Source organism: Xyrauchen texanus, chromosome 50, assembly GCF_025860055.1.
Source record: "Xyrauchen texanus isolate HMW12.3.18 chromosome 50, RBS_HiC_50CHRs, whole genome shotgun sequence".
NCBI lineage: Eukaryota > Metazoa > Chordata > Actinopteri > Cypriniformes > Catostomidae > Xyrauchen > Xyrauchen texanus.
The window spans coordinates 331,265-356,736 of NC_068325.1; the positions used below are offsets into that span (position 1 = coordinate 331,265).

Genomic DNA, 25,472 nt, shown 5'->3' on the forward strand with positions numbered 1-25,472 from the left:
CCTGTCCAGTGAGTGTTTTCATGAGGGGTTGTAGTTCACTGAACAGATCATAACCCTGATGGAAGAACGTCAGGTGGGCGTACATGAAGGACAGCATCTAGAGAGAGTAAAAACACTTACACAATCACCAGTCTCTTCTTTTAAGTCTTAACTATACATGATGGATGCAAAACATGACAGGAATGGTTTACCGATTTGAGGATTTCTGATCGTCTCTTGGACTGGAGCACATTAATCTGAAAAATAAAGAAATAAAAATCTCCTACTACAGAGAAACTTTTATTGCATCTGTAGGCTCATATCAACTATGGATGATTACATAATGATGGCCACTATCAAGCTTCCTAAAATCCTAAAAACTGGAAAGTCTTCATTCTGGAAATAAGCCGTTCTCTCTCTGTGCCACCAGGATGCGCACTGTACTGCATGCCAAGCTACTGTATGCCAAGTGCACTTAAAGAGTTAAATATGACTAGGTGGAGAGATTTATTTGAGTTTCCAGGCCATTACATGTAACTTTAAAATAAAGGTCAACCTACAGTAATAACGTTAGAAATCAATAAGTTAAAGCTGTTAGAGTGAACATGCTCTTGCTCATAGGAATAATTAAATCTAAGAGTGTACTAGTGTACACGGCCCAGGAAGTGAGAAGGGAGGTCATGTTTACTGTGTAACATGAATCGATCTTCAAGTGTTAATAGTTTATCCTTAATGTCGGTCTGCAAATCAATTTTCACTTTCTGTATTTTAGTTTGGCCTGTTATCGTACAAAGACTGCATGAGTAGGTTAACCATTAACAATGGATGTTTTTTAAACTGCAGCTCCATATTGTTAGTTAACATCAGGCCATGTTGAAGTGATCTTACCTGCAGTACGTAGTCCAGAACGACGTGTCTGAAGCACTTGCGTGTGGCATTGAGAATGTTGGTGGCCTCATCCACCTCATGCTGTTTGTTGCGAGGTGCTTGGGCATTTTTGGACAGAGCTGCTTCTTTCTCTTCGCTCACTTTGTCAAATTGTTTCTTAGCTTCTTTAAATTTCCGAAGGTCCCTGCGAAACACAGAGCAATAACATTCCATAAATATAAGGAAGACTTTGTTTATAAACTTTATGACAAACATGGAAAAATGTATTTATTTGTAGCGTCACACATGGCTTGGCAATATTAACAGTTAACAATGAATATTGCAAAAGCTGTCAAGATTTGTTTGTGATATTATTGTAATGACATTATTTACCAGTCAAAGTCTCATTCTACAGAGCCCCTTAAAGGACAGAGTGGGATTTTTATGAGCGGGAAGTTAAACTATACTATTTATATAGTAAAACCACAATAATCTGAAAATTATTACCATAGTTTTCGTTTTCCTATTATCACTATGGTTTCACTACGAATTCCAAGGTTATAAAGTGGTTACTGTTATAAAAGCATAATACATTTACTGTGAGGGAAGGCAAACTATTGCGAGGGAACGCAAACTATCACAAGGTAATTCAAAACATATTGGGAGGGAACGCAAAGTATTGTGAGGGAAAGCAAACCATCGCGAGGAAACGCAAACCATTGTGAGGGAACATTAACTACTGTGAGGAAACGCAAACTATCGCGAGGAAACGCAAACTATTGGGAGGGAACGTTAACTACTGTGAGGAAACGCAAATTATCACGAGGAAACTCAAACCATCACTAGGAAACGCAAAATATTGTGAGGGAACACTAACTATTGTGAGGGAACGTTAACTATCGTGAGGAAAAGCAAACCTTATTGCGAGGGAATGCAAACTATTGTGAGGGAACGCAAACTATCACGATGAAACGCAAACCTTATTGCGAGGGAATGCAAACTATTGTGAGGGAACGCAAACCATCGCTAGGAAACGCTAAATATGGTGAGGGAACGTTAAGCACTGAGAGGGAACGCTAACTATCGTGAGGAAACGCAAACTATCACGATGAAACGCAAACTATCACGATGAAACGCAAACCTTATTGCGAGGGAATGCAAACTATTGTGAGGAAACGCAAACTATTGTGAGGAAAAGCAAACCTTATTGCGACGGAATGCAAACTATTGTGAGGGAAGGCTAACTATAGTGAGGAAAAGCAAACCTTATTGCGACGGAATGCAAGCCAGCGTGAGGGAACGCAAACTATTGTGAGGGAACGCAAACTATTGTGAGGGAACGTTAACTACAGTGAGGAAAAGCAAACTATTGTGAGGGAACGCAAACTATTGTGAGGGAACGCAAACTATTGTGTGGGAACGCTAACTATTGTGAGGAAAAGCAAACCTTATTGCGACGGAATGCAAGCTATCGCGAGGGAACGCAAACTATTGTGAGGGAACGTTAACTACAGTGAGGAAACGCAAACTATTGTGAGGGAACGCAAACTATTGTGTGGGAACGCAAACTATTGTGAGGAAAAGCAAACCTTATTGCGACGGAATGCAAACTATTGTGAGGGAACGCTAACTATTGTGAGGAAAAGCAAACCTTATTGTGACGGAACGCAAGCTATTGCGAGGGAATGCAAACTATTGTGAGGAAAAGCAAAACCTTATTGCGACGGAATGCAAGCTAGCGCAAGGGAACGCAAACTATTGTGAGGGAACGCAAACTATTGTGAGGTAACGTTAACTACAGTGAGGGAACGCAAACTATTGTGAGGGAACACTAACTAATGTGAGGGAACGTTAACTACTGAGAGGGAACGCAAACTATTGTGAGGAAAAGCGAACCTTATTGCGACGGAATGCAAACTATTGTGAGGAAAAGCAAACCTTATTGCGACGGAATGCAAGCTAGCGCGAAGGAACGCAAACTATTGTGAGGGAACGTTAACTACAGTGAAGAAACGCAAACTATTGTGAGGGAACGCAAACTATTGTGTGGGAACGCAAACTATCGTGAGGAAAAGCAAACCTTATTGCGACAGAATGCAAACTATTGTGTGGGAACGCAAACTATCGTGAGGAAAAGCAAACCTTATTGTGACAGAATGCAAACTATTGTGAGGGAACACTAACCATTGTGAGGAAAAGCAAACCTTATTGCGACGGAATGCAAACTATTGTGAGGGAACGCTAACTATTGCGAGGGAATGCAAACTATTGTGAGGGAACGCTAACTATTGCAAGGGAATGCAAACTATTGTGAGGGAACGCTAACTATTGTGAGGGAGCGCAAAAGTTATTGCGAGGGATCATAAAATGATCTTCACCCAAGTCCTAATAATAGATAAACACAATCTGCTTAAAGTAATGAAAAATATTTGTAGTTTTCATGTCTTTATTGAACATGTTGTTTAACTATTAATTAATTATTCACAGTCCATGCTGGGAAAATATGTGAACCTCTGGGCTTCTGACTTCTAAAAAAGCTATATGGTGTTCCAGTCAAAGAGCTGAGATTGAAAGTGTGGATTTTAGAGTTTCCCTGCAGTATAAAAACAGTACAATCTGGGTACTGACAGCATCTGAACTTCTCAAGAAGCCTGTGAACAATGCCCTGATTAAAACAAATGTCAGAGGACCTTAGAAGAATAATTGCAGAGATGGTGGAAAAGGATACAAAACATTTCTAAATTACCTGGATGTTCACCAATCCACAGTACAAAAAATGATCTACAAATGAAGGAAATTCAGCACTGTTGCTAGTTTACTTAGAAGTGAGTGTCCTGCACAGTTCACCCCAAGAACACAATATGCAATGCTGAAGGGAGTGAAAAAGAACACAAAAGTAACAGCAAAAGATCTGCAGAAATATCTTGAACTTGCTTAAGTCTCATTTCATACTATAAGAAAAACACTAAGCAAGAATGGTGTTCATGGAAGGACAACACAGAGGAAACAACTGCTCTCCAAACAAAGCATTTCTGCACATCTCAAGTTTGCGAAAGACCACCTTGATGCTCCACAAAGCTTCTGGAATAATGTTCTGTGGGCAGATGGAACAAAACTGAACTTTTTGGCAGCACTATATTTAGAGGAATAAAGGCACTGCACGCCAAAACCTCATCCCAACTGTGAAGCATGGTGGAGGAAGTATCTTGGTTTGGAGCAGCTTTTCTACATCTGGGCCATTTTATTTATTTATTTATTTACTTACAGGGGCAATGCACATTAATAAATAAGACTGTAAATGTGCCAGAATTAGCCAAATGGCTATTTTTCATCTGTAGACCATTGACGGAATGTCAAAAAGTCACCCTAAAATACAAGGCATTTATATATTAATGCATTAAAAAACACACGCACAAACTACATTATCAAATAAAAATAAGAAAAAAAAAACAAATAAAAATAAATAAATACAAAAAAAAATAAATAAATACAAGCACATAATCGATTCCAAGCATAATAAATCATATTAAATACATTACATTAGTAACATATATTGTGCTATTTATGGGGTCATAGAGTTAGCGACAGGAGAATAAACAATTAACCAAGAACAATAGTTACAGACAAGCTAAAAATGAGAATAATATAGCTCTAATGTAGGCAGTGCTGAGTATTAATGAACCATTTTTTAAGATGAAACTGAAAAGAACTGTATGTATCCAGTCCTCTAATTGTTGATGGGATGGAGTTCCATTCCCGGGCAGCTTTAACAGAAAATACAGACTGACTAAATTTATACTTTGAGGGGAATAATACAGTCCCTTCTAGCCCCACCCCTTGTGGACCAATGGGCAGTTGTTCTTATGTTAACATATTGTTTTAACGGGGAGGCCAAGTTATGTATAGTCTTGAACATAAGACATATATTTGATCATGTTATCCCAACTAAGAAGATTATATTTTTTAGTGATTGTTTATACAGAGACTTTTAGCGTAGTTATACTAGCTTGTGACCAAGTTGTTAAACAATAAGTAATATGAGAAATAACCATAGAGTGCACATACATCACAGCGGCCTCTGTAGACATACAATCTCGAATAAATCTAAAATTTGCGAGACTAAAGTTTGACCCAATTACAGACCTTTTTAACCTGAGCTTTGAAAGAAAGTCTTGAATCAATCAAAACTCCAAGGTACTTATATTCAGATACAACTTGTAGCCTCTTCCCTGTCACAAAAACATCTGGGACTACCCTTGAACTATTTGTTTTGGTAAAAAAAATACAAACTGTTTTAGAGGTATTTAATTGTAAACAGCATTGTTCTAACCAAGCTGTTACATGAACCATGGATTTTGTAAATTCATTAGCAACTTGTGACACACTGCTCCCATGTATATAAATAACAGTGTCGTCCGCATACGGATGTTAGTGTCGGGACAAACAGATGGAAGATCATTAATATACAAAGTAAATAGCAATGGACCCAAAATAGATCCTCGGGGAACACCTGTGGATATATATATAAGGCTGTTGATATAATTCAGTACTTGAACATACTGTATTCGACCTGACAAATATGATTCTATCCATCTCAAGGTCTCTGGAGAAAAATTAAAAGCTAATAATTTAGACATAAGAATTCTATGGTTAACAGTATCAAAAGCCTTCTTAAGGTCAAGAAACACAGCTCCAACAACCCCACATTTATCCAATAGACTTAGCAATTTGCCATCTCTGTTGAGTAGTTTGCTCTGAATCTAAATTGCATTGGATGCATGGCAAATGAACAAGTATTCAAATGATCAGTAATTTGCACAGCTATCAATTTCTCTGCAACCTCTGACACTATAGGTAAAAGACTAATAGGCCTATAATAACTGGCACAATGATCTCCACTTTTGAATACAGGTACAACAACAGATGACTTCCAAGCACATGGAAATGTCCCCTGAAGAATTGAGAGGTTGATCATTTTAGTGATGGGATAAATTAGTGACACACTAAGCTCTTTAAGCATTACTACATCCATACCATTTTAAGCTTTAAGCATTACTACATCCATACGGAGTGGTGGTGGCGTAGTGGCTAAAGCACAGGGCTGTTAATCAGAAGGTCGGTGGTTCAAACCACACGGCCACCACCATTGGGCCCTTGAGCAAGGCACTTAACTCCAGGTTGCTCCAGGGGGATTGTCCCTGTAATAATTGCACTGTAAGTCGCTTTGGATAAAAGCGTCTGCCAAATGCATAAATGTAAATGTAAATACCAAATATATCCTTTGCTCTAGATGGTCAAAGAGATGTAATTGATATTATGACATCTAATTCAGTGACGGCCTTTAGAGTAAAGGCTTGTTCAACTGTATTAACTGTACAAACATCTGTATTCTCAGGGGAAAAACATTGTGCAATTGAGACTACAGAATCAATAAAGTAATTATTAAGTGCTTCGGCCATTTCAACTGGATTATTTCTCAACTTCCCATTTACTTTCAATTCAAGTAATGTTCTATCTTTTTTTTATGTCCTTTTAATTTATGTAACTGGTTCCAGATTATTTTAGGATTACCTCTTGCGTTTTCAATTATCTTCAGGGAATAATGTGCTTTACCAGTTTGTTCCTTAACACAACAAAATGTTGTCTATCGTGACTTAACTTGGATCTATTTGCCGTTCTTTCATCAGTTTTAAAATATCTGAATTTATCCAAGGGACAGTATGGTTTTTATTTTTGTGACTAAATGTACAACTAAAATCTTTAATATTGCTCTCTAATGTTTTGGAGAATATTTGACTATCTTCCTCCTGATCAGTTCCCATTAATGAACCACCCCATTTGATTCTATTAACAGCACTTTTAAAGTCATCTAGTTTATGTTTTGGGATGCCGGAAGAATTTTATTTCCTAACCAATGAATTAAATCTCTTATCAGATAATTTTCTGGCCACTAAAATCAAATTGTGGTCAGAGAGACCTGTTAACATATTAAAAGATTTTAAAATTCTCTCAGCTCGGTTACTAAATATTAAATCAATTTGAGTCCTTGTTGAATTACTTATTCTTGTAGGACCATTAATCAGTTGCTTCAGATCAAAATGATCAGTTATTTGTTCAAGATTCTAACTATTTTGTCATCCCAATTAATATTTAAATCTCCCATAATAACAATCTCTTTGTTAAAATCACATTGTTTTAGTAATTGCTTCAGTGTGCTTAATTGTCATGAATATAATCTCACAATACAAAATAATCTTTATGGTCCTAAACAACATTTATTGTATTTTATACAATGCAAATATCGATTCCTGGTCATTGTGAAATACTACTAGTGTAATGCAGTTATAGAAATCAATAATTATGTTTTTTACAAATACAAATTCTATTTCTTATAACAAAGTGTATTCCCCATGAGTAATGATGTCATTTTTAACATCAATAATTCATGTTTTTACTAATCCAAATCTAATTACTGATATCAAGAATAAGCATTTCACAAGTGAAAATGTAATTGCAGATCCCTATAATTCACATCCTGCATGTCATTAAATTTTAAACTGGCTTGCCATACCAAGTGGTACTTTATCTCAGGTCCACACCTTTATAAAAGATCCAGATGTCAATGTGCAGACAAACTGTTTCAGTAATTTGTCAAGGTAAATGTCTATTTTCAATAATTCAGATGTTGTTCGGATACTCACTCTCGCACAAACGTCAGCAGTTGTGATTTGATTGATCTCTGTGCATGGTCGAACAAAATCTGCAAAACAAAACAAATGGTGAAATCTCAAGCAACTGCTACTGTCACTAAATATATATATATTTATTTTATTCTTTTTTATCACATTTCTGTAGCTACTGCACTTTGATATGAAGTGTGAAAAGGTTTTGGAGTGTTTGTAACGTTAAAGGCCAGTGAAATCAGATAGCTGTAGTGTGTTATGGATGAAATAATCCAAACGCATCTGTGCAGAAAAGATCATGTACTTTGTGTGGACTTTAACCACAAGTTAGTTGATCTTATCACAGACTTAAACACGGACTCAGAGTCCCAGTATAAAACTGCTACAGGCAACAGCAGGGACACCAGCAGCACTGTTGAGCCATGGGGATTATAGAATGACGTGATTTTCAAGTGATTTATATAGATATGCAGTTAGAGAAAATTCATCAAAACATTGAAATGTCTGTAAACCCACCAGTATCCAGAATTCCAAGTTAAGTAAGGAATAACTGACAACAGTTGAATTAGGCCTATACAGAGGTGGTAATGTGACCTTAAGTGTGCAAGTCAAGTCAAGTGGTTTTTATTGTCGTTTCAACCATATACAGTTAGTTCAGTACACAGTGAAACGAGACAACGTCCTCCAGGACCATGATGCTACATAAACATATTATAAAAACATAGGACAAACACAGAACCACATGAGACTACAAAGACTAAATAACATACATATACCTATATACCTATATAAAGTGCACGACCAAACGTGTGCAAAAAGTACGGGACAGTACAATAAATTACTAATAATGAACAGGACAATAGGCACAGTGAGAGACAGTGCAGCGCCGACCAGTACACAGTAGTGCAAAAAGATGACAGATTCTAAAAATGTCAAACGTAAACATAACATACTATGAGATAGTGTTCTATGCACATAGCAGTTATTGAAGTAGCAGACAGTTATAAAGTGACAATAATTAAAGTACAACTCAGGACACCTGTGTGTGTGTGTGTGTGTGTGTCTGTGTGTCAGTCCAGTCTCTGAGTATTGAGGAGTCTGATGGCTTGGGGGAAGAAGCTGTTAAACAGTCAGGCCGTGAGGGCCCGAATGCTTCGGTACCTCTTGCCAGATGGCAGGAGGGTAAAGAGTTTGTGTGAGGGGTGTGTGGGGTCCTCCACAATGCAGGTTGCTTTGCGGATAGTGTTTTTTGTAAATGTCTTTGATGGAGGGAAGAGAGACCCCGATGATCTTCTCAGCTGTCCTCACGATCCTCTGCAGGGCTCTGCGGTCCGAAACGGTGCAAGTCCCAAACCAGGCTGTGTTGCAGCTGCTCAGGATGCTCTCAATAGCCCCTCTATAGAATGTAGTGAGTATGGGGGGGTGGGAGATGTGCTTTCCTCAGCCTTCAAAGAAAGTAGAGACGCTGCTGGGCTTTCTTGGTAATAGAGCTGGTGTTGAGGGACCAGGTGAGGTTCTCCGCCAGGCTCTACACCAGTCCGTTAGCCGCTGCACCTCCTCTCTGTATGCTGACTCGTCGTTCTTGCTGATGAGACCCACCACGGTCGTGTCATCGGCGAACTTAATGATGTGATTCGAGCTGTGCATTGCTGCACAATCGTGAGTCAGCAGAGTGAACAGCAGTGCACTGAGCACACAGCCCTGGGGGGCCCCAGTGCTCAGTGTGGGGGTGGTGGAGATGCTGTTCCCAATCCGGACTGACTGAGGTCTCCCAGTCAGTAACTCCAGGATCCAGTTGCAGAGGGAGGTGTCCAGGCCCAGCAGATTCAGCTTTCCAATCAGGTGCTGAGGAATTATCGAGTTGAATACTGAGCTGAAATCTATGAACAGCATGCAAACGTATGAGTCCTTTTTGTCTAGGTGGGTGAAGGCCAGATGGAGGGTGGTGCATTAATATAGAAAATATCAAATAATTCCACTTGTACCATGGTTACCACATTGTGCTTTTGTGTGTTGCGTGCATTTATTTCAAGGCTGTAAATCAATTCAAATTTGTAATAAAATTAATTACATGATATGTCGATTGATTAAAAAATTAAATGATTTAAATTGCAATTAATCAGTAATTTGCTAAAGATTTTTGAGGAATAATTTTTTTCCCATTTACAGCGGACTTACCCCACACTGTTTAATATATAATAATTTAAATAATGATAAATATAATTATTCATATATTCAAATACATTACATTATTGTGGCAGACGTGTAAATTATTTCAAACAAAACAAAAAGTGGCTTTAGAAGTCAACATAATATCCAGTATATGTTATTCAGCTCAAAATAAAAAAGTTTGGTTAAGCAAAGTGCATTGCATCACTAAATTATTGTGTTATATTGAAAGCCCTTGCTTATTTCAATACATATTTTTAGGTTTCTGTCCCTAAAATGTAATTCATGTTCAGAACTACTTCTTTAACCCTCTGGGGTCGACGGACGCGCTGGCGTGAGCTTTCAGCAGTCTCTGTGTTCACGAGCATATTTCAGAAACGCGTCACAAAAATGAACTGAAACTCTGCGAATACTTATCACACACACACATGAAACATATGTCTAAAGAAAGCTTAAAATGTCTACTTTTAAATAAAACAATTCAAATTTAGAACAAATATTCTCCTGCAGTGTAACCTGTATGAAACAAAGTGATGTACAGTTTCTCCAGGCTCAGCTAATTATCTGTAATGTAATCACACCCACCAGCAGAGCGCGCCATTCATACGCTAATGTGCTGAGACGATCAATGAAAATGGTGCTCGCCCCCGACGGTGAGATTTAATGTAAACACAAATCATTCACTTTTCTGCAGCTTTGTAACGATACACAGGCGAGGAAACTCCTGGATAGGAAGGAAGAGTTAACATTTTCCTCAGAATTAGAGCGGGACTCCGATGAACATTTCGAGGATACAATTTCAGACGAGTAAGTCATTGCGTTTTCATTAGTTGACATGCTATTGTCAACTAATGAAACTGTTTCCAGACTTGCCAGCCAGGATTCAGAGTATTGAAATTTGAATAATAATCCTAATAAGCAAGTTTTAGTTACATTTAAATGCTGTTTTCAGCTAAAGCAGGTATTTAAATTGTATGATGTATGATATAAATATGATATGTAATATGATATAAAAATAATATGAATGTTTAGATTATATTTTAACTAGTGTTTATGCTGCCTCATTATCATCAACAAAGGTTAAATTAACTTTAAATATGCCCATATTTACACAAGTGAAAAATTTCCATCTTATAATGATTTCTGAAGGATCATGTGACACTGAAGACTGAAGTAATGATGATGAAAATTCAGCTTTGATCACTAATTGCATTTTACAATATATTTTAATAGAAAACGGTTCTTTTAAATTGTAAAAATGGTTCACAATATCAGTGTTTTTACTGTATTTTGGATCAAATAAATGCAGCCTTGGTGAGCAGAAGAGACTTCTTTTAAAAGGTATTGTAGGTCTAAATTTAAGTCTTTATGTAAAGAAAATGTATAGTCAGATTACTTATTTTAATCATTAAGTCTCCTCACATTAATTCACTTTCTGTCACATTCCTCATTGATAGGCCCAGGGGATGGGTCTTTTGTCTCTTCAGGTGTGAATCACAATCCATATTTATGATCGCTCACACCTCCTCGCATATGACCTTTCAACACTAAAATTGTCAATTACTATATTGTTTTGTATGAATGAGTGATCAGCATGGTTTTCACATCATTTTGTAGCAAAAAATCTAGGCTACAAGATCCAGTTCTCAAAAGTCTTGTGGAAAAATGTTTAGTATGTGTTATATGGCCATATTTCAATGACTTAACATTTTAGTTTTTTCAAAAACCATGCATAAACGTTATTTTCTCAAACATACAAACATGTACACACATGTACACACATGTTGCTCACATATTATTGTAGCCCAGTTTGTGCTGAATACAGTGTCATCAGACTTTAGCCATTAATATGTTTTTAAGCAACTGAAAAAAAGCACAAATGTCAAGGCATGTCAAAACTTCTCCAGGGCCCAAAACACCCTCAGACCCCAGAGGGTTAAACCAACCATTCTAAGCAACAATCTGTTTTAGAAACATCCAATCACCATTACCAGTATGAAAGTGACACTATCAATTATAAACGTATATATATACACACCAATCAGCCACAACATTTAAACCACCTCCCTAAAATTGTGTAGGTCCCCCTCATGCTGCCAGAACAGCACCAACCTGCACTGGTGCCAGATGAGCTGGTTTGAGTATTTCTGGGATTTTCACACACAACAGTCTCTAGAATTTACTCCGTACGGTGCCAAAAATAAAAAACATCCAGCGAGGGGCAGTTATCTGAATGGAAACACTTGTTGATGAGAGAGGTCAACAGAGAATGGCCAGACCGGTTTGATCTGACAGAAAGTTTATGGTAACTCAGATAACCGCTCTGTACACTTGTGGTGAGAAGAATAGTATCTCAGAATGTTTAGGTGGCACAAGGGGGACCTACACAATATTAGGCAGGTAGTTTTAATGTTGTGGCCGATCGGTGTATAACTAATGGACCATAAATAACTTACCACAATCTAACTATAATGGCTATAGACTCCTGACGTTAGAGGACAGTTGTTGTTTATGCTGCAAAAAATAATTGTAATTTTTCTTGAAGTCATCATTCTCATATTAACTTATTTAAAAATACACACAAACCTAACAACAGAACAAAAAACTAAAAAAGAAGTAACATACAACACGCCAACATTTCACACCAACACAGCGAAAGCTATGAGCACTTTGGGGCAAATTTCCTTACTGTGTGGTAGTTGATCATCTCTTGAAGACTCTCAGCAAACTTGGTAAGACTGGACTGTGAAGAAATAAGAGACATTTACACAAACATTCAAGACAATAAAACAACAATTATATGAATGTTAGATTTCTCTGTTTTACACAAAATGAAGGCGAATCTCAAAAAAACATATACAGGACAAATTCCATCCAAAATCATAAAAAGAAAAACAAGAAATGTTGCATTGTTACATTACTTTAATGGCAATTTCAAACTTTCCATAACCACACATACATACATATACATATACATATATATATATATATATATATATATATATATATATATATATATATATATATATATATACACACACACACACACACCGATCAGCCACAACATTAAAACCACTGACAGGTAACGTGAATAACATCGATTATCTCATTACAATGGCACCTGTGGGATATATTAGGCAGCAAGTGAATGGTCAGTTCTTGAATTTCATATGTTGGAAGCAGGAAAAATGGGCAAGCGTATGGATCTGAGCGACTCTGACAAGGGCCAAATTGTGATGGCTAGACGACTGGGTCAGTGTCTGCAGTGGTTAGTACCACCCAAAATTGGTCCAAGGAAGGACAACCGGTAAACCGGCGACAGGGTCATGGGCACCCAAGTGATGCGCGTGGGGAGCGAAGGCTAGCCCATCTGGTCCAGTCCCACAGAAGAACTACTGTAGCAAACACTGCTGATAAACTTAATGCTGGCCATGATAGAAAGGTGTCAGAACACACAGTGCATCACAGCTTGCTGCGAATGGGGCTGCGTAGCCGCAGACCAGTCAGAGTGACCTTGCTGACACCTATCCTCCACTGAACTTGGGGGAGAAATGTGCTTGACCCTAAACAAAATAATGTCACAATGCAAAAAAAAAAGATCCTAAAAACTGGATTAATTTCCTTTAATGGAAAATATAACTTAATTACTGTAATGCCTCTGAACATATTAATAATTCTTTAGTTCTTCAGTTTTTCCTATTATTTTTAGTGGTGATTGTCAATAGATTCATAAACTAAAGTCTGATACTACCATGATGTGTAAATAATTTAAGTCATAAATAACAGACCTGATATTTTGAGGAAAATGTCCTTATTTGTCATAGAAATACAGGCACAATGCAAATGTTAATGGTTCAAAAATGCTTTGTTTCAAATTAGCATTATAAGCCAAATATAATTTCTTATTTCTGGAGGATGAATACGGCTTGTACACGCTCTTGAAAGATATTGTGTCTGTTGTGTATACCTGTGCCAGTTGCATACAAGGAAAAACACCGGCATATTTCATGGTACATTGGTATGTTAACAATGGATATTTGAAAGATGCAGGAAAGTAAATATGCAAAGACAAGGAATGTCGGTTTGAGGCCAGCATTTGTGTGTGAACAAACCAAATGGCCTATCAAAAGATCACTAAATAAACAGCAGTCTTCAAATTGGCACCATCATACTGAACATTTTAAAATATATCAAAAATATACTGATGATATATGAGAATATTCTTAACTCTACAAGATCTCACGCCTTTGAAGACAATTCCAATGGGGCTTTTCCACTACACGGTACAAACTCAACTTGTCTCTGCTCGCTTTTTGGAGGTTTTCCACTGTGGATAGTACCTGGTACCTGATCATTTTATTTAGTATCACCTCAGCCGAGGTTCCAAGCGAGCTGAGCAGATACTAAATGTGACGTCAAAACCCTGCAGATCACTGATTGGTCAGAGAGAATCGTCACTAACGGATTCAAAGGATTTTCGACACGGGACATCAACCCGCTTTATGCTGATAGAAGTTTTAAAGTTAGCAACAGCGATAGCAGTAACATTTGTTCACGTGACTTTGTAAAAAGAAATGGCAGTGCTCAAAACCACGGTGTGGTCAATAAATGAGGTGCAGATGTTCCTCTCATTAGCGATGAACGAAACGAAAAAGTCTTTCAGGAAGTGTCTCACAAGTGACTGCTGAGACACGGCTACCACCGTACCTACCAACAGTGTAGGGAAAAGTAAAAAAAAACTTAAGTGACTACAGAACCATCAAGGAAAAGTGGAAGTGGTTTGACCAAATGGATGCTATCTAAACTGACAAGCAATGGGAGGGAGAGTGCCCTGGACTCGGCCACGTCGTTGTTGGGAGTCCACGATGGAGGATGGTACGTTAACTCTATACTCTGCTTGAAAGCTTCACTTTATTTAGTTGACCAGCTACTGGAAGCTTGCTTCTAAAACAACCAGGTCAATTTAACTGTTACACTTGTGTAAAATCACCGTGCAACAACTGCTTTATGCAGCACAATGAGCTAGTAGCTAACAGCTAGCGGTCAAGTTATTGTTTATTGTTTTGTGTCGTGTTTAAGATGATGTCACGCCAGTAGAGGCGGTGCAACTATAACAATCAGCCTATAATCCCACCCTCGTTGAGGCGGCACTAAACAGCAGTGGAAAAGCAAGCTCAGAAAAGTAAAGCGAGTAGAGTCGAGTTGAACCGTAACGTGCAGTGGAAAAGTGCCACAACATACCAAACGACTATGCTATTCTTAACTGACTGGTTATAATGTGTTCATCTTTACTCACCTCGATGACATCATCTTTGGCAGACTGCTGAGCTAACTCTTGAATCCCGTTCACAAACTGTTTGTTTGCAGTGTTGTACGCCTTTCCAGCATCAATCATTCCAATGCACAACTTCACCAGCTAAACACAGAAGAGAATTACAAAAATATAATTACTACCTATATTTTTACATTTTCTGAAGATGTGAGTAGTGTTTGGCAAGGCAAAACTTAGGTTAGGTGTTTTTACACCATATTTACAAGATAATCCAAGATACTTCAAAGAATACCATGATCCTTGGTATTCTGCAACTTGGTAGTACTTTCTAGATCCATATTTATTGACCACCTGATCTGACCTGCACTGATCAATTTGTTCAATTATGACAGGTATAATGCAGTGTACAGTCATAGTTTGTGTTGATTTCTAAGAAAAACTGCAGTGTACATTTAGAGTTCCTCCTAAGACTTCATATCCTTCCTCTGAGAGTGAGAGAGAGAGAGAGAGAGGGAAGTGCGAGTCACTCGGCCAAACAACGCTGGGTGGGTCTGCAATCTGACCCAACAATGAGCTGCTCCCTCCTTCTCTCTCCTTTGCTCCCCGCTCCTGTTTATTTAGCAGTTAGTGGTGTATAGAACAGCAGGAAAGAGGCTCTTGTATCAAATGAGATGAGTGTGATGGATTTTGCAGTTGGATGGATACTCCTATATTCAGGTCAAAACAATTGATAAAACAATAATATCGGCCAGGCCGATATTTGGCCAACTGTGCTTGCTTGACAGATTAATAGAAATGTTCCCCTTCGGCCAGTTACGAAATCTATACACAGTCATGTTGATGTTTTTGGTGAATTGAGCAAGTCTTGTATTAAACAAGCATTCATTTCATTTCCACAATTTAATGTACGTTTAAAATTGTACTACAAATATTTTTTATATATGTATATAATATTGAATATATAAACATCATTTTTTACTTCTACCCCAACTTGATTCTCATTGACTGGATGCACAGGTAGCCACATAGCTTTAATAATTTTTAATCAGCATTCTATATTAATGTGCCTAGTCTAATGTCCTCCTTAAAAAGACATTGCAAGAGATTTATGCCTCTGCTCAAACTACCTATGGATGTCAAAATAGTGTAGCAAGTCTATTGAATGTCAACAGTATGATTTGGCATTCAGCCATGTTTTGCACCAAGGAGAGAGAAGGAAACCTGGACCTATCAAAGGTGTCTTTTGTTGTCCAAGAGACAAGGTTGAGCTAAGTTAGTGATCCTGACGCATAATATAGAAACAAAAAATTATAAGAATCCCTCTGTGTCAAACAAGGAAAATCATCTAATATTGCTGTGCTGCTCAGTGTGTGCCGCAAACACCCACTAGAGAGCGCCGCTTGCTCACACATCGCTGTCTGAAGCTCTTAATACAGACTAGGCTATATTTTCAAATGCAGCCTTTCACGGTTTACTAATCACGCAAGAACAAAACAAGATTTTTATCATAATTCAATCAATTGTGCAGCCTTAATGGATACCATACCTATACCTTAGGGGTCAACGTCTGCAGGTTTCAAAGCCCGCTTTTTCCACATTAATGTGAATATGACAAATTATAAATGCAGCAGCACGTCTGGTCTTTAACGAACCTAAGAGAGCACATGTTACACCACTTTTTGTCTCTCTCCACTGGCTGCCGGTTCATGCACGTACTAAATTCAAGGCCCTGATGCTGGTATACAAAACAGTCACTGGGTCTGCTCCAGCATACCTAAAAACATTTATGCAGAGCTACGTTCCCACCAGAAGCCTGCGGTCGGCTAAGGAACGTCGCCTTGTCGTACCAAAACAAAAAGGCACCAAAACACTTTCCCGGACTTTCAGTTTCATCATACCACGGTGGTGGAATGATCTTCCAAACTCAATCCGGGAAGCTAACTCACTCTCTATCTTAAAAAAACGGCTAAAAACACATCTTTTCCAAAAGCACTTAACCGGTCACTTAAAAAAAAAAAAAAAAAAAAAAAATATTTACATTTCTTGTTGCACTTAAATCTGTTTTGTATACTATTCTGATGATAGTGAAACTTTGTAATATGGCACTTTTTGTACCACTGTCTCCATAAGATGATTCGCTGATGTTTTTCCTCTTTTGTAAGTCGCTTTGGATAAAAGTGTCTGCCAAATGAATAAATGTAAATGTATAAAAATTAAATGCATGTTCCTGGAGAGCCAACACCTCTACAATCTGTGTGGCCATTTCACTCTCTGGCCAAAAAAAGTCACCGTTTGAGCAGATACTTCAGAGCCTATGATTGGATAATGATTGCAGTGTTTTAATATGTTTTAGCTGGCAACAATTCTTTTAACCCTAACTCATGCAGTGTGTAGCTTCTCATTTCTTAAGCAACCATGTCTAAAGATGTATTCCATGTTCGTGGAAAAGAAGTTACTGTGTTTGCAAAGGGGCAAATTATTGGCCTAAGGAGATTGCTGAAATCACTGGAATTGGGTTAAGAACGGTCCAATGCATTATTAATACCTGAAAGGATACTGGTGAATCAGCTTCACGGAAAAAATGTGGTCAGAAACAAATCTTGAACAATCGTGATCAGAGATTACTAAAACGCTTGAAGTCACATCGTCAAAAATCGACAGTAGAACTCACAGCTATGTTTAATAGTGAAAGTAAGAGCATTTCCACATACACAATGTGACGAGAACAACAGGATTGGGACTAAACAGCTGTTAGTGATGCAATTGGAAAAAACAACTTCAATTGGCTAGGGGGCATAAAGATTGGACTGTGGAGCAATGGAAAAGGTCATGTGGTCTGATGAGTCCAGATATACCCTATTCTAAAGTGATGGGTGCATCAGTCTAAGAAGGGAAGGGCATGAAGTGATGCACCTGTCATGCATAGTGCCCACTGTTCAAGCCTCTGGAAGCAGTGTTATGATCTGTTTTGATTCAGTTGGTCAGGTCTAGGCTCAGCAACGTTATGCGGCAATAAAATGAAGTCAGCTGACTACCTGAATGATCAGGTTCTCCAATGCTTAAGAGTATGGGCAGGATGACAATGCCAAGATTCATGAGGAATCCTTGTCACATATGAATTGGCTACCACAGAGTCCTGATCTTAACCCCACTGAAAGTTTTTGGGATGTGCTGGAGAAGACTTTACGGACTGGTTCGACTCTCCCATCATCAATACAAGATCTTGGCCAAAAATGTACGCTACTCTGGACGGAAATAAATGTTGTGGCATTTCATAAGGTTCTCAAACCAATGCCACGACGAATGCGCTCCGTTATCAAATCTATGCAACTTTTTTTTTTTGGCCAGGCATTTTATTATCTCTGGAGTTTTTACAGATTGTGTGGTCTATAAAAAAAAAATATTTTTTCATGTTACTTTATATGTGTGTCGAATTTAAAACAAGCAGAACTTAAGACTTATTGGCCCTTAGATAAAGTTAATTGTTATTTATATTTTTTCTAGTTGAAATATGTGCTGCAAAAATCAGTGACACCTTTAACTTTTAAAGCTGAAATGTGTAACTTTTTCTGTTAAAATACTTTCTCTTCAAGCTTAATATGCAGAGTAATATACAAATTTAAGTAAGTAAGCCATTCATATGATAATTTTCTCGAAACCTTTAAACACTGTTTCTGTGCCGCTATAACAATTCCTCTGTTTGTTTTGGGTGACCAATCCAGCCCGACACAACAACATTGGCTTAACCAGCAGAGTGAGTTTAGGGCGGGTATTACACACTTCATCTTTAAAAGCTGTCACCATGTGACCATGATAAAGCATTGATAGGTGTGAATTTAACTATTTGAATGCACTCCATTTATGCTGATGGAAAATGCATTTCTAGTGTGGATGAGAAATGTGAACATAGTGACAACAATGAACTTTCAAATGAAAATGCTAGTGTTGACTTGGCCTTGGCTTTGTTTGCCCTTTTCATTCACACTAGAACGGCATTTTCGAAATGTTATGTTTCCAGTCCAGGAAAACGTCATTCTATTGTGGATGACAGGCGTAAATATGCCATAATCAATACGTTTTCAAATGTAAACATATTAGTGTGGCCTAAGGCTATGTTGAATTTTACGCCAATCCATACAAGAATGGCATTTACGAAATGCTCCATTTCTGGTGGAGTCAAATCAACGTGTCATAGTGTGGATGAAAGGTGTAGGCTAAACTTAGCAAAATCAATGCATTGTCAAACAAACACATATTAGTGTAGACATGGCTTAAAGCTAAGTTTACGCCTCTCATCCACACGAGAAATGCATTTTTCTCCATTGATAATGGAGCGTTTCGAAAACTCTCCATCACTGCATAATTTAAAAAACAATGACGTTAGAAAACTGAAAACGGAGTTTCAAACAAAAATCTATTAGTGTGTGTTTCTGCCATTCGTACACACTAGAAAGTGAAAGTCATTTTCAAAATGCTTTGCTAAGCTTTATGTTGGATGAAAACAGTGTTAAAGTGTGGATGAAAGGTGCACTTTCAAACAAAAACGTAGTAGTTTGGACGTGGCCCAAGGCTACAGGTGCATCCGAAACGGCAGACTTCTGCACTATTCTACGCCATTTTGTAGTGTAAGTAGTGCGAGTATGAAAATGAAAAAAAGAAAGTGTACTATTAGAACCAGTGTACTATGATTACCCAGATGCTGTACTTCTTCAACCATCAAAATGGAGTGTGGAATGTTGGACACTTTGTGCACTCAGCACTTGCGACTTGCAATATGTAGTGGAAAGGGGTAGAGTTACCTGGCTGTGATGCTGGTCTGACAAAACAATTGTAAATAATATAGAATGTGGAAACTCGCAAAACTTCCGTGAGGACAGCACATAACAATTGTGAGAGGAATGCTTTTCCATCAGTGCATGCTGTGTGAATATAAGGGCTGTCTCTATTGACTATTTTAATTTAATTAAAATAGATTAATCTGACGTTAAATTGAATTTTGATTGCACTCTACGATTGTGCAAACAATATCTTAAGCCAACAGACACCCAAAGCAGGTTTGCCCTCTCAACTAGTTCAACGTGATCTACCCATTAGAACTCAAGTATAGAATTTAGCTGAAAACTCAAATATAGAAAATAAAAAAATATATATATTTTTCGGAACACTGTCTGCCCACCAGTCTCATTCATTGAGGATGAGTTATATTCAGGGATAGATTGGTAATCTAGCATACCTGGCATTTTCCCAGTGGGCCGACACACTTTGGGGTCGATCAGGGGCGTACTGGGCATCGGGAGAATCGTTCAGTATAGTAAACTAAATCTGTATGCCCTTTATAATTTCTGTTTCTTAAAAAATAACATATGAATAAAATACAGGAAATTTCATTTTCCAATTAATCAGTTAATCGAATAAATAATCAAAGATTAATCGATTATCAAAATAATCGTTAGTTGCAGCCGGACTCGATTATGGCATAAGCCCCTCTTTAAAGGAGACGTATTATGCCCCTTTTTACAAGATGTAATATAAGTCTCATGTGTCTCCAGAATGTGTCTGTGAAGTTTCAGCTCAAAATACTCCACAGATCATTTATTATACCATGTTGTAAATGCCTCTTTTTGGGTGGAATCAAGAACACGCTGATTTTGTGTGTCTCTTTAAATGCAAATGAGCTGCTGCTCCCCGCCCCCTTTCCGGAGGAGGCCTGTGCCTTTACAGCTCCTGCTTTGGTTACTACAGCAGCAACAAATCAGAACGAATATGACTGACAGCGTAAATACCGGAGTTCAGCCATATATATATATATATATATATATATATATATATATATATATATGACATCACAAGAAACTGCCATTTTAACAGGGGTGTGTAGACTTTTTATATCCACTGTATGTATATCTGGTCTCCGTGAATACAAACGGAGACAACGGTAACTTGAGCTGCATTAGCCATGGAATCAGCTAACAAGCACATTCAGAAAGGCGATTTGCAATCATTCACAAAATATAAAGTGCGATTACTTACATCTTCAGGATATTAAGCTGGAACACGAACAGTTGGTACTGATCCATGCTTGAGAATCACATTTTTAGAAAATCCTGCTTTATATTGACACTCATTCACAAAGCTGAGACATTATTCTTCTCACTGTATCTGCTCCAGTGCAGAAAAAATGGCAGACTGTGTGTAGATCACTCAGGGGAGGATCTATGATAATAGGGTGCAGTCTGTCACCAGTCGTGGGTAAGGCCTCTAGAGTGACGTCACTTTAGAGCAAAAATGAAAACCGTTCATTTTGACACACTGTTTTTGATTAATAAAAAATATAAGAAAGTGGAGTGGTTGGACTTTACTGCCGACTCGCATGAATGTACATACACCAAGTAAAAGTCAATTTTGCATAATATGTCCCCTTTAAAACTTCAATGTAAACGCTAAAAGGATTTTTAGACTAGTTTAAATGGAAAACAAGACACTTGATAACAATAGGATTTGTATTTTTCCCCTTTAATTCAGTGAATGTCATTTAGAGATATTTTTAAAAGATGATTTTGTCCTCTTTATTGTCAGTAAGCACGTTCAATACAACCAAGTAAGTCAGGGCACAAGCTAAACAATCACAGAGCTAATGATTAATCATTGCAGAATAGTCTAATAATCGTTTTAATAATCGTTAAATTCATTGATTATCAAAATAATCATTAGTTGCAGCCCTATTTAGCAGATGACCGGTCTTCTATTAAAATGAATGGGAGAAATTGGGACACCCAACGGTCAAAGGATTTAGTAAGGAAGCCTTGCCTTGCAGGTAAAAGTGCCAATCACCTTTTAGAGACAGGACATAGCCTGTCAATCAACTCAAGAACACACATGTTCATTAGCTGTACAAGTTGATAAAATTGCTTTTTTAGCGTAATCTGAGGTATAGAAACACAATTCAATGATACCAGTTGTAGATTTTACTGCGGATTTGAAATATGTTCTTTGATCGTAATCTTTACCAACCGTTTTGGAGATTTCTGTCTTTCACTATTCAAGTAGATTGGAGCTACACTTTTATGACTATAAATAGCTTCACTGGAGCATTCCAAAGAAGGCCGCCAGTTGACTAACTTTCTTGAAAGAGTTAAAGAGTATAAAACTATACAATATGGCCATAAAACTTGATGTAGCTTCAGAATTATGCCTGAAAATGCTCCGATTCGCTTTCATGACCTAGGGGACCATAAGGGACTGTCTGAAAATTTCACCCACAGCGCTAAAACATAGATGGTGTCCAAGGATTCATTCAATTGACATGTCAGATTTACATAAAAAAAAAAAAAAAAACAAAGCTTTTAGAATGTGGAAATGTTTTTTTAATAACATTGACTGTTAATACAGAACGTGCAAGTCATCTGAATGACCACTTGGACGCGAGGGATGTTTTAGCACAGATCTTTTCAGATGATCCCTTAAGTACCATAGGCGAATATCAAACTTAAAACTAACTAACTTTGCCCAAGGATCATCTGGATTCGTCAATGTAAGAATGAGGGTAAGAACAAGTTTATGTGTGTAATCATTTGTTGTGAATCAGGCGGAAATTTTGCTAGAACCTTTTTCTTAGCAATTACTAGTGAATGAGACCCAATATCTGGCCACCCTGCTTTCTTGATATCACTGATATATCAGTACATCCATCATTTAGATGCATCCATCACCATATAAGTCGCCATCTAGTTCAAACGTACCTTGTCTAATTTGGACTCAAGCTCACTGACGTCGCCTTCAACTTCATCAATTGTCGCCCTGTAGAAGAAAGAAAATAATTTTCAGTCATTTAACTGCGCAAAAGTTAGACAATCATAATAGAGGTAATTTACTTAAAGAAGTCTTAAAGGTACAGTGACACAAAAGTCTGTTTAATTCTAAGGACCAACTGCCCAATGATTTTAGACCAATGAGATTTCATTGTAGGTGGGGTTACCCAGCATTATACTGCACAAATAGAAACCAACTCACTTGCTTGCTTGTGGCGGCTGGTTAGGACAATGTGAAAAGGTCAGAGAGAAAGTGGAAAAATGTAAAGAAAAACGAAATAACTGCGCAAAAACCTTGACTAACATTATAAAAGGACTTATTTCATATTTTACAAAAGTGTAGATTATGGCCTTTCTTATCAATCTTAAAATAACCTCAAGGAAAGAAATATTGCATGTCAAATCAAAAAAAAGTTATACAAAAAAGAAGTTAGATTCTATTGACTACCCAATAATTTTTTGAAATTGAGAAACATATGAAATCTCATCAGTCATCAGTTATTCATGACCACAGTGAAAGTGAGAAGTTTGACATGATATGTGATCTCTGCAGTTTATGTTTCCTCAAGCTGTTTTCTGTTCACATTTCCATGACATTGCGGAGAAGTTTCAGTCAGACATTTCAATCTAAACTCCTGAATAAGCAAGATGGACAGAATATATCAGCATCAGAAAATAGACTATAAAAGTATCTCTAAAAACATCTTCAATTTAAATGACCACCTTTAAAATACACAGAAACACAAGAACAAAAACATGTGTTTATAAATGTGGTATGATCTTTCACAATCCCTTTTAGATCTCGTTTGTAGTTCATGCACACACTGTTTCTGTTCTGAGGTCAGAGAGCATGAGTACTTTTTCAAGTGAAAAAGGAATAGTTCACCCAAAAATGAAATTTGCATTCATAAACACAATGAAGGAAGCTTGTTTGCATTTGGTTGTGTGTTCATACAAGAACTTGTTTAGCACTAAAAAAATCATGCTTGGGGTCATTGTCCATTTGGAGGACCTATTTGCAAATTAACTTTAACTTCCTTGCCTGATGTCCTTAGATGTTGCTTCAAAATATCCCCATACTTTTCCTTCCTCATGATGCCATCTATTTTGTGAAGTGTATCAGTCCCTCCAGCAGCAAAGCACCCCCACAACATGATGCTGCCACCCCCATGCTTCACAGTTGGGATGGTGTTCTTCGGCTTGTGAGCCTCACCCTTTTTTCTCCAAACATAATGGCGGTCATTATGGCCATACAGTTAAAAAAAAAAAAATTCATCAGACCAGAGGACATTTTTCCGAAAAGTAAGATCTATGTCCCCATGTGCACTTGCAAACTGTAGTCTTTTTATTATTATTATTAATAGATTTTTATGGTGGTTTTGAGGCAGTGTCTTCTTCTTTGTTGAGCAGCCTTTCAGGTTATGTTGATATAGGACATGTTTTACTGTGGATATAGATACTTGTCTACCTTTTCCTCCAGCTTCTTCACAAGGTCCTTTGCTGTTGTTCTGGGATTGATTTGCACATTTCGCACCAAACTATGTTCATCTCTAGGAGACAGAAAGCTTCTCCTTCCTGAGCGGTATGATGACTGCGTGGCACCATGGCATTTATACTTGCACACTATTGTTTGTACAGATTTGTTGCAGCCCTAATATATATACATTCACTGGCAAGCCAAAAGTTTGGAATAATGTACAGATTTTGCTCTTGTGGAAAGAAATAGGTACTTTTATTCACCAAAGTGGTATTCAACTGATCACAATGTATGATATGTCATGATATTAATAATGTGAAAAATTACTATTACAATTAGATTTTTTTCATTTTTTTTTCAAGTTTCAGAATACTCATAAAAAATCATCCATGTGCAGCAATGACAGCTTTGCAGATCCTTGGCATTCTAGCTTGTTCAGATACTCAGGTGACATTTCACCCCACACTTCCTGTAGCACTTGGCATAGATGTGACTGTCTTGTCGGACACTTCTCATACACCTTACAGTCTAGCTCAGCCTTTCTCAAAGTGGGTGCCGCGGCACACTGGGGTGCCCCCTGACTGTGTCTGTGTCAGGGGTGCCGCCAAAAAATTACGTAGGCTAAAAAAATAAATAAAAAAAAAATTAAAGAAAAATCCGACATTTCATATATAAATAAATTTTAATTTACATAAATACATTCTTCTTCTTTTTAAACATATGAACGTATTAATAAAATTGTAAATTCATTTTAGATAAATATATATATATATATATATATATAAAATTAACCATAAAAATCCGTCTCACAAGACCGAAGCAAGACACACACACAACTTGACGCAAGTGACGCAACCCATAGCAACGCGTTATAGCAACAACACCTCAGACTGACAGAAACGTAAAAATAAACGTGAATTTAGGCCACTTTTAGTATCTCTGGTGCATTTTTTAACATGCATCTTTTTCTTATCGTATTGTATATATATTTTTTTCATGTCTGCCCCTTTTTATTTTATTTTAACTGCATCCTGCACTTCATTTTAGTTCTCCTGGTCTGGATTTGTTGTTAGGTTCTTGTATTGGGCGGTCCACCTCTTACGGTTTTATGGCATTTGTGTCTCTGATTAATTATTTTGTGAATTACTTTGCAAACCTGTGTTTTTAAAGGTGCTATAAAGTTGTTATTATTATTGTTATTGTTATTTACATTGTAC

The 25,472-nt window shown here is 37.4% G+C and overlaps 1 protein-coding gene across 2 annotated transcripts in view; it reads right to left on the bottom strand.

The window, feature by feature from the left end:
* The window catches only part of LOC127640928 (arf-GAP with coiled-coil, ANK repeat and PH domain-containing protein 2-like), a 108,704-nt gene that overhangs the window by 64,369 nt on the left and 18,863 nt on the right, over window positions 1-25,472 (bottom strand). For both annotated transcript variants that reach the window (XM_052123646.1, XM_052123644.1), the window contains exons 2-8: window positions 22,710-22,767; window positions 14,995-15,114; window positions 12,388-12,441; window positions 7,548-7,606; window positions 868-1,051; window positions 192-236; window positions 2-97 (exon numbers count right to left, since the gene is read on the bottom strand). In XM_052123646.1, the coding sequence (XP_051979606.1) occupies window positions 2-97; window positions 192-236; window positions 868-1,051; window positions 7,548-7,606; window positions 12,388-12,441; window positions 14,995-15,114; window positions 22,710-22,767 (616 nt within the window). The remainder of the gene's footprint in view (window position 1; window positions 98-191; window positions 237-867; window positions 1,052-7,547; window positions 7,607-12,387; window positions 12,442-14,994; window positions 15,115-22,709; window positions 22,768-25,472) is intronic.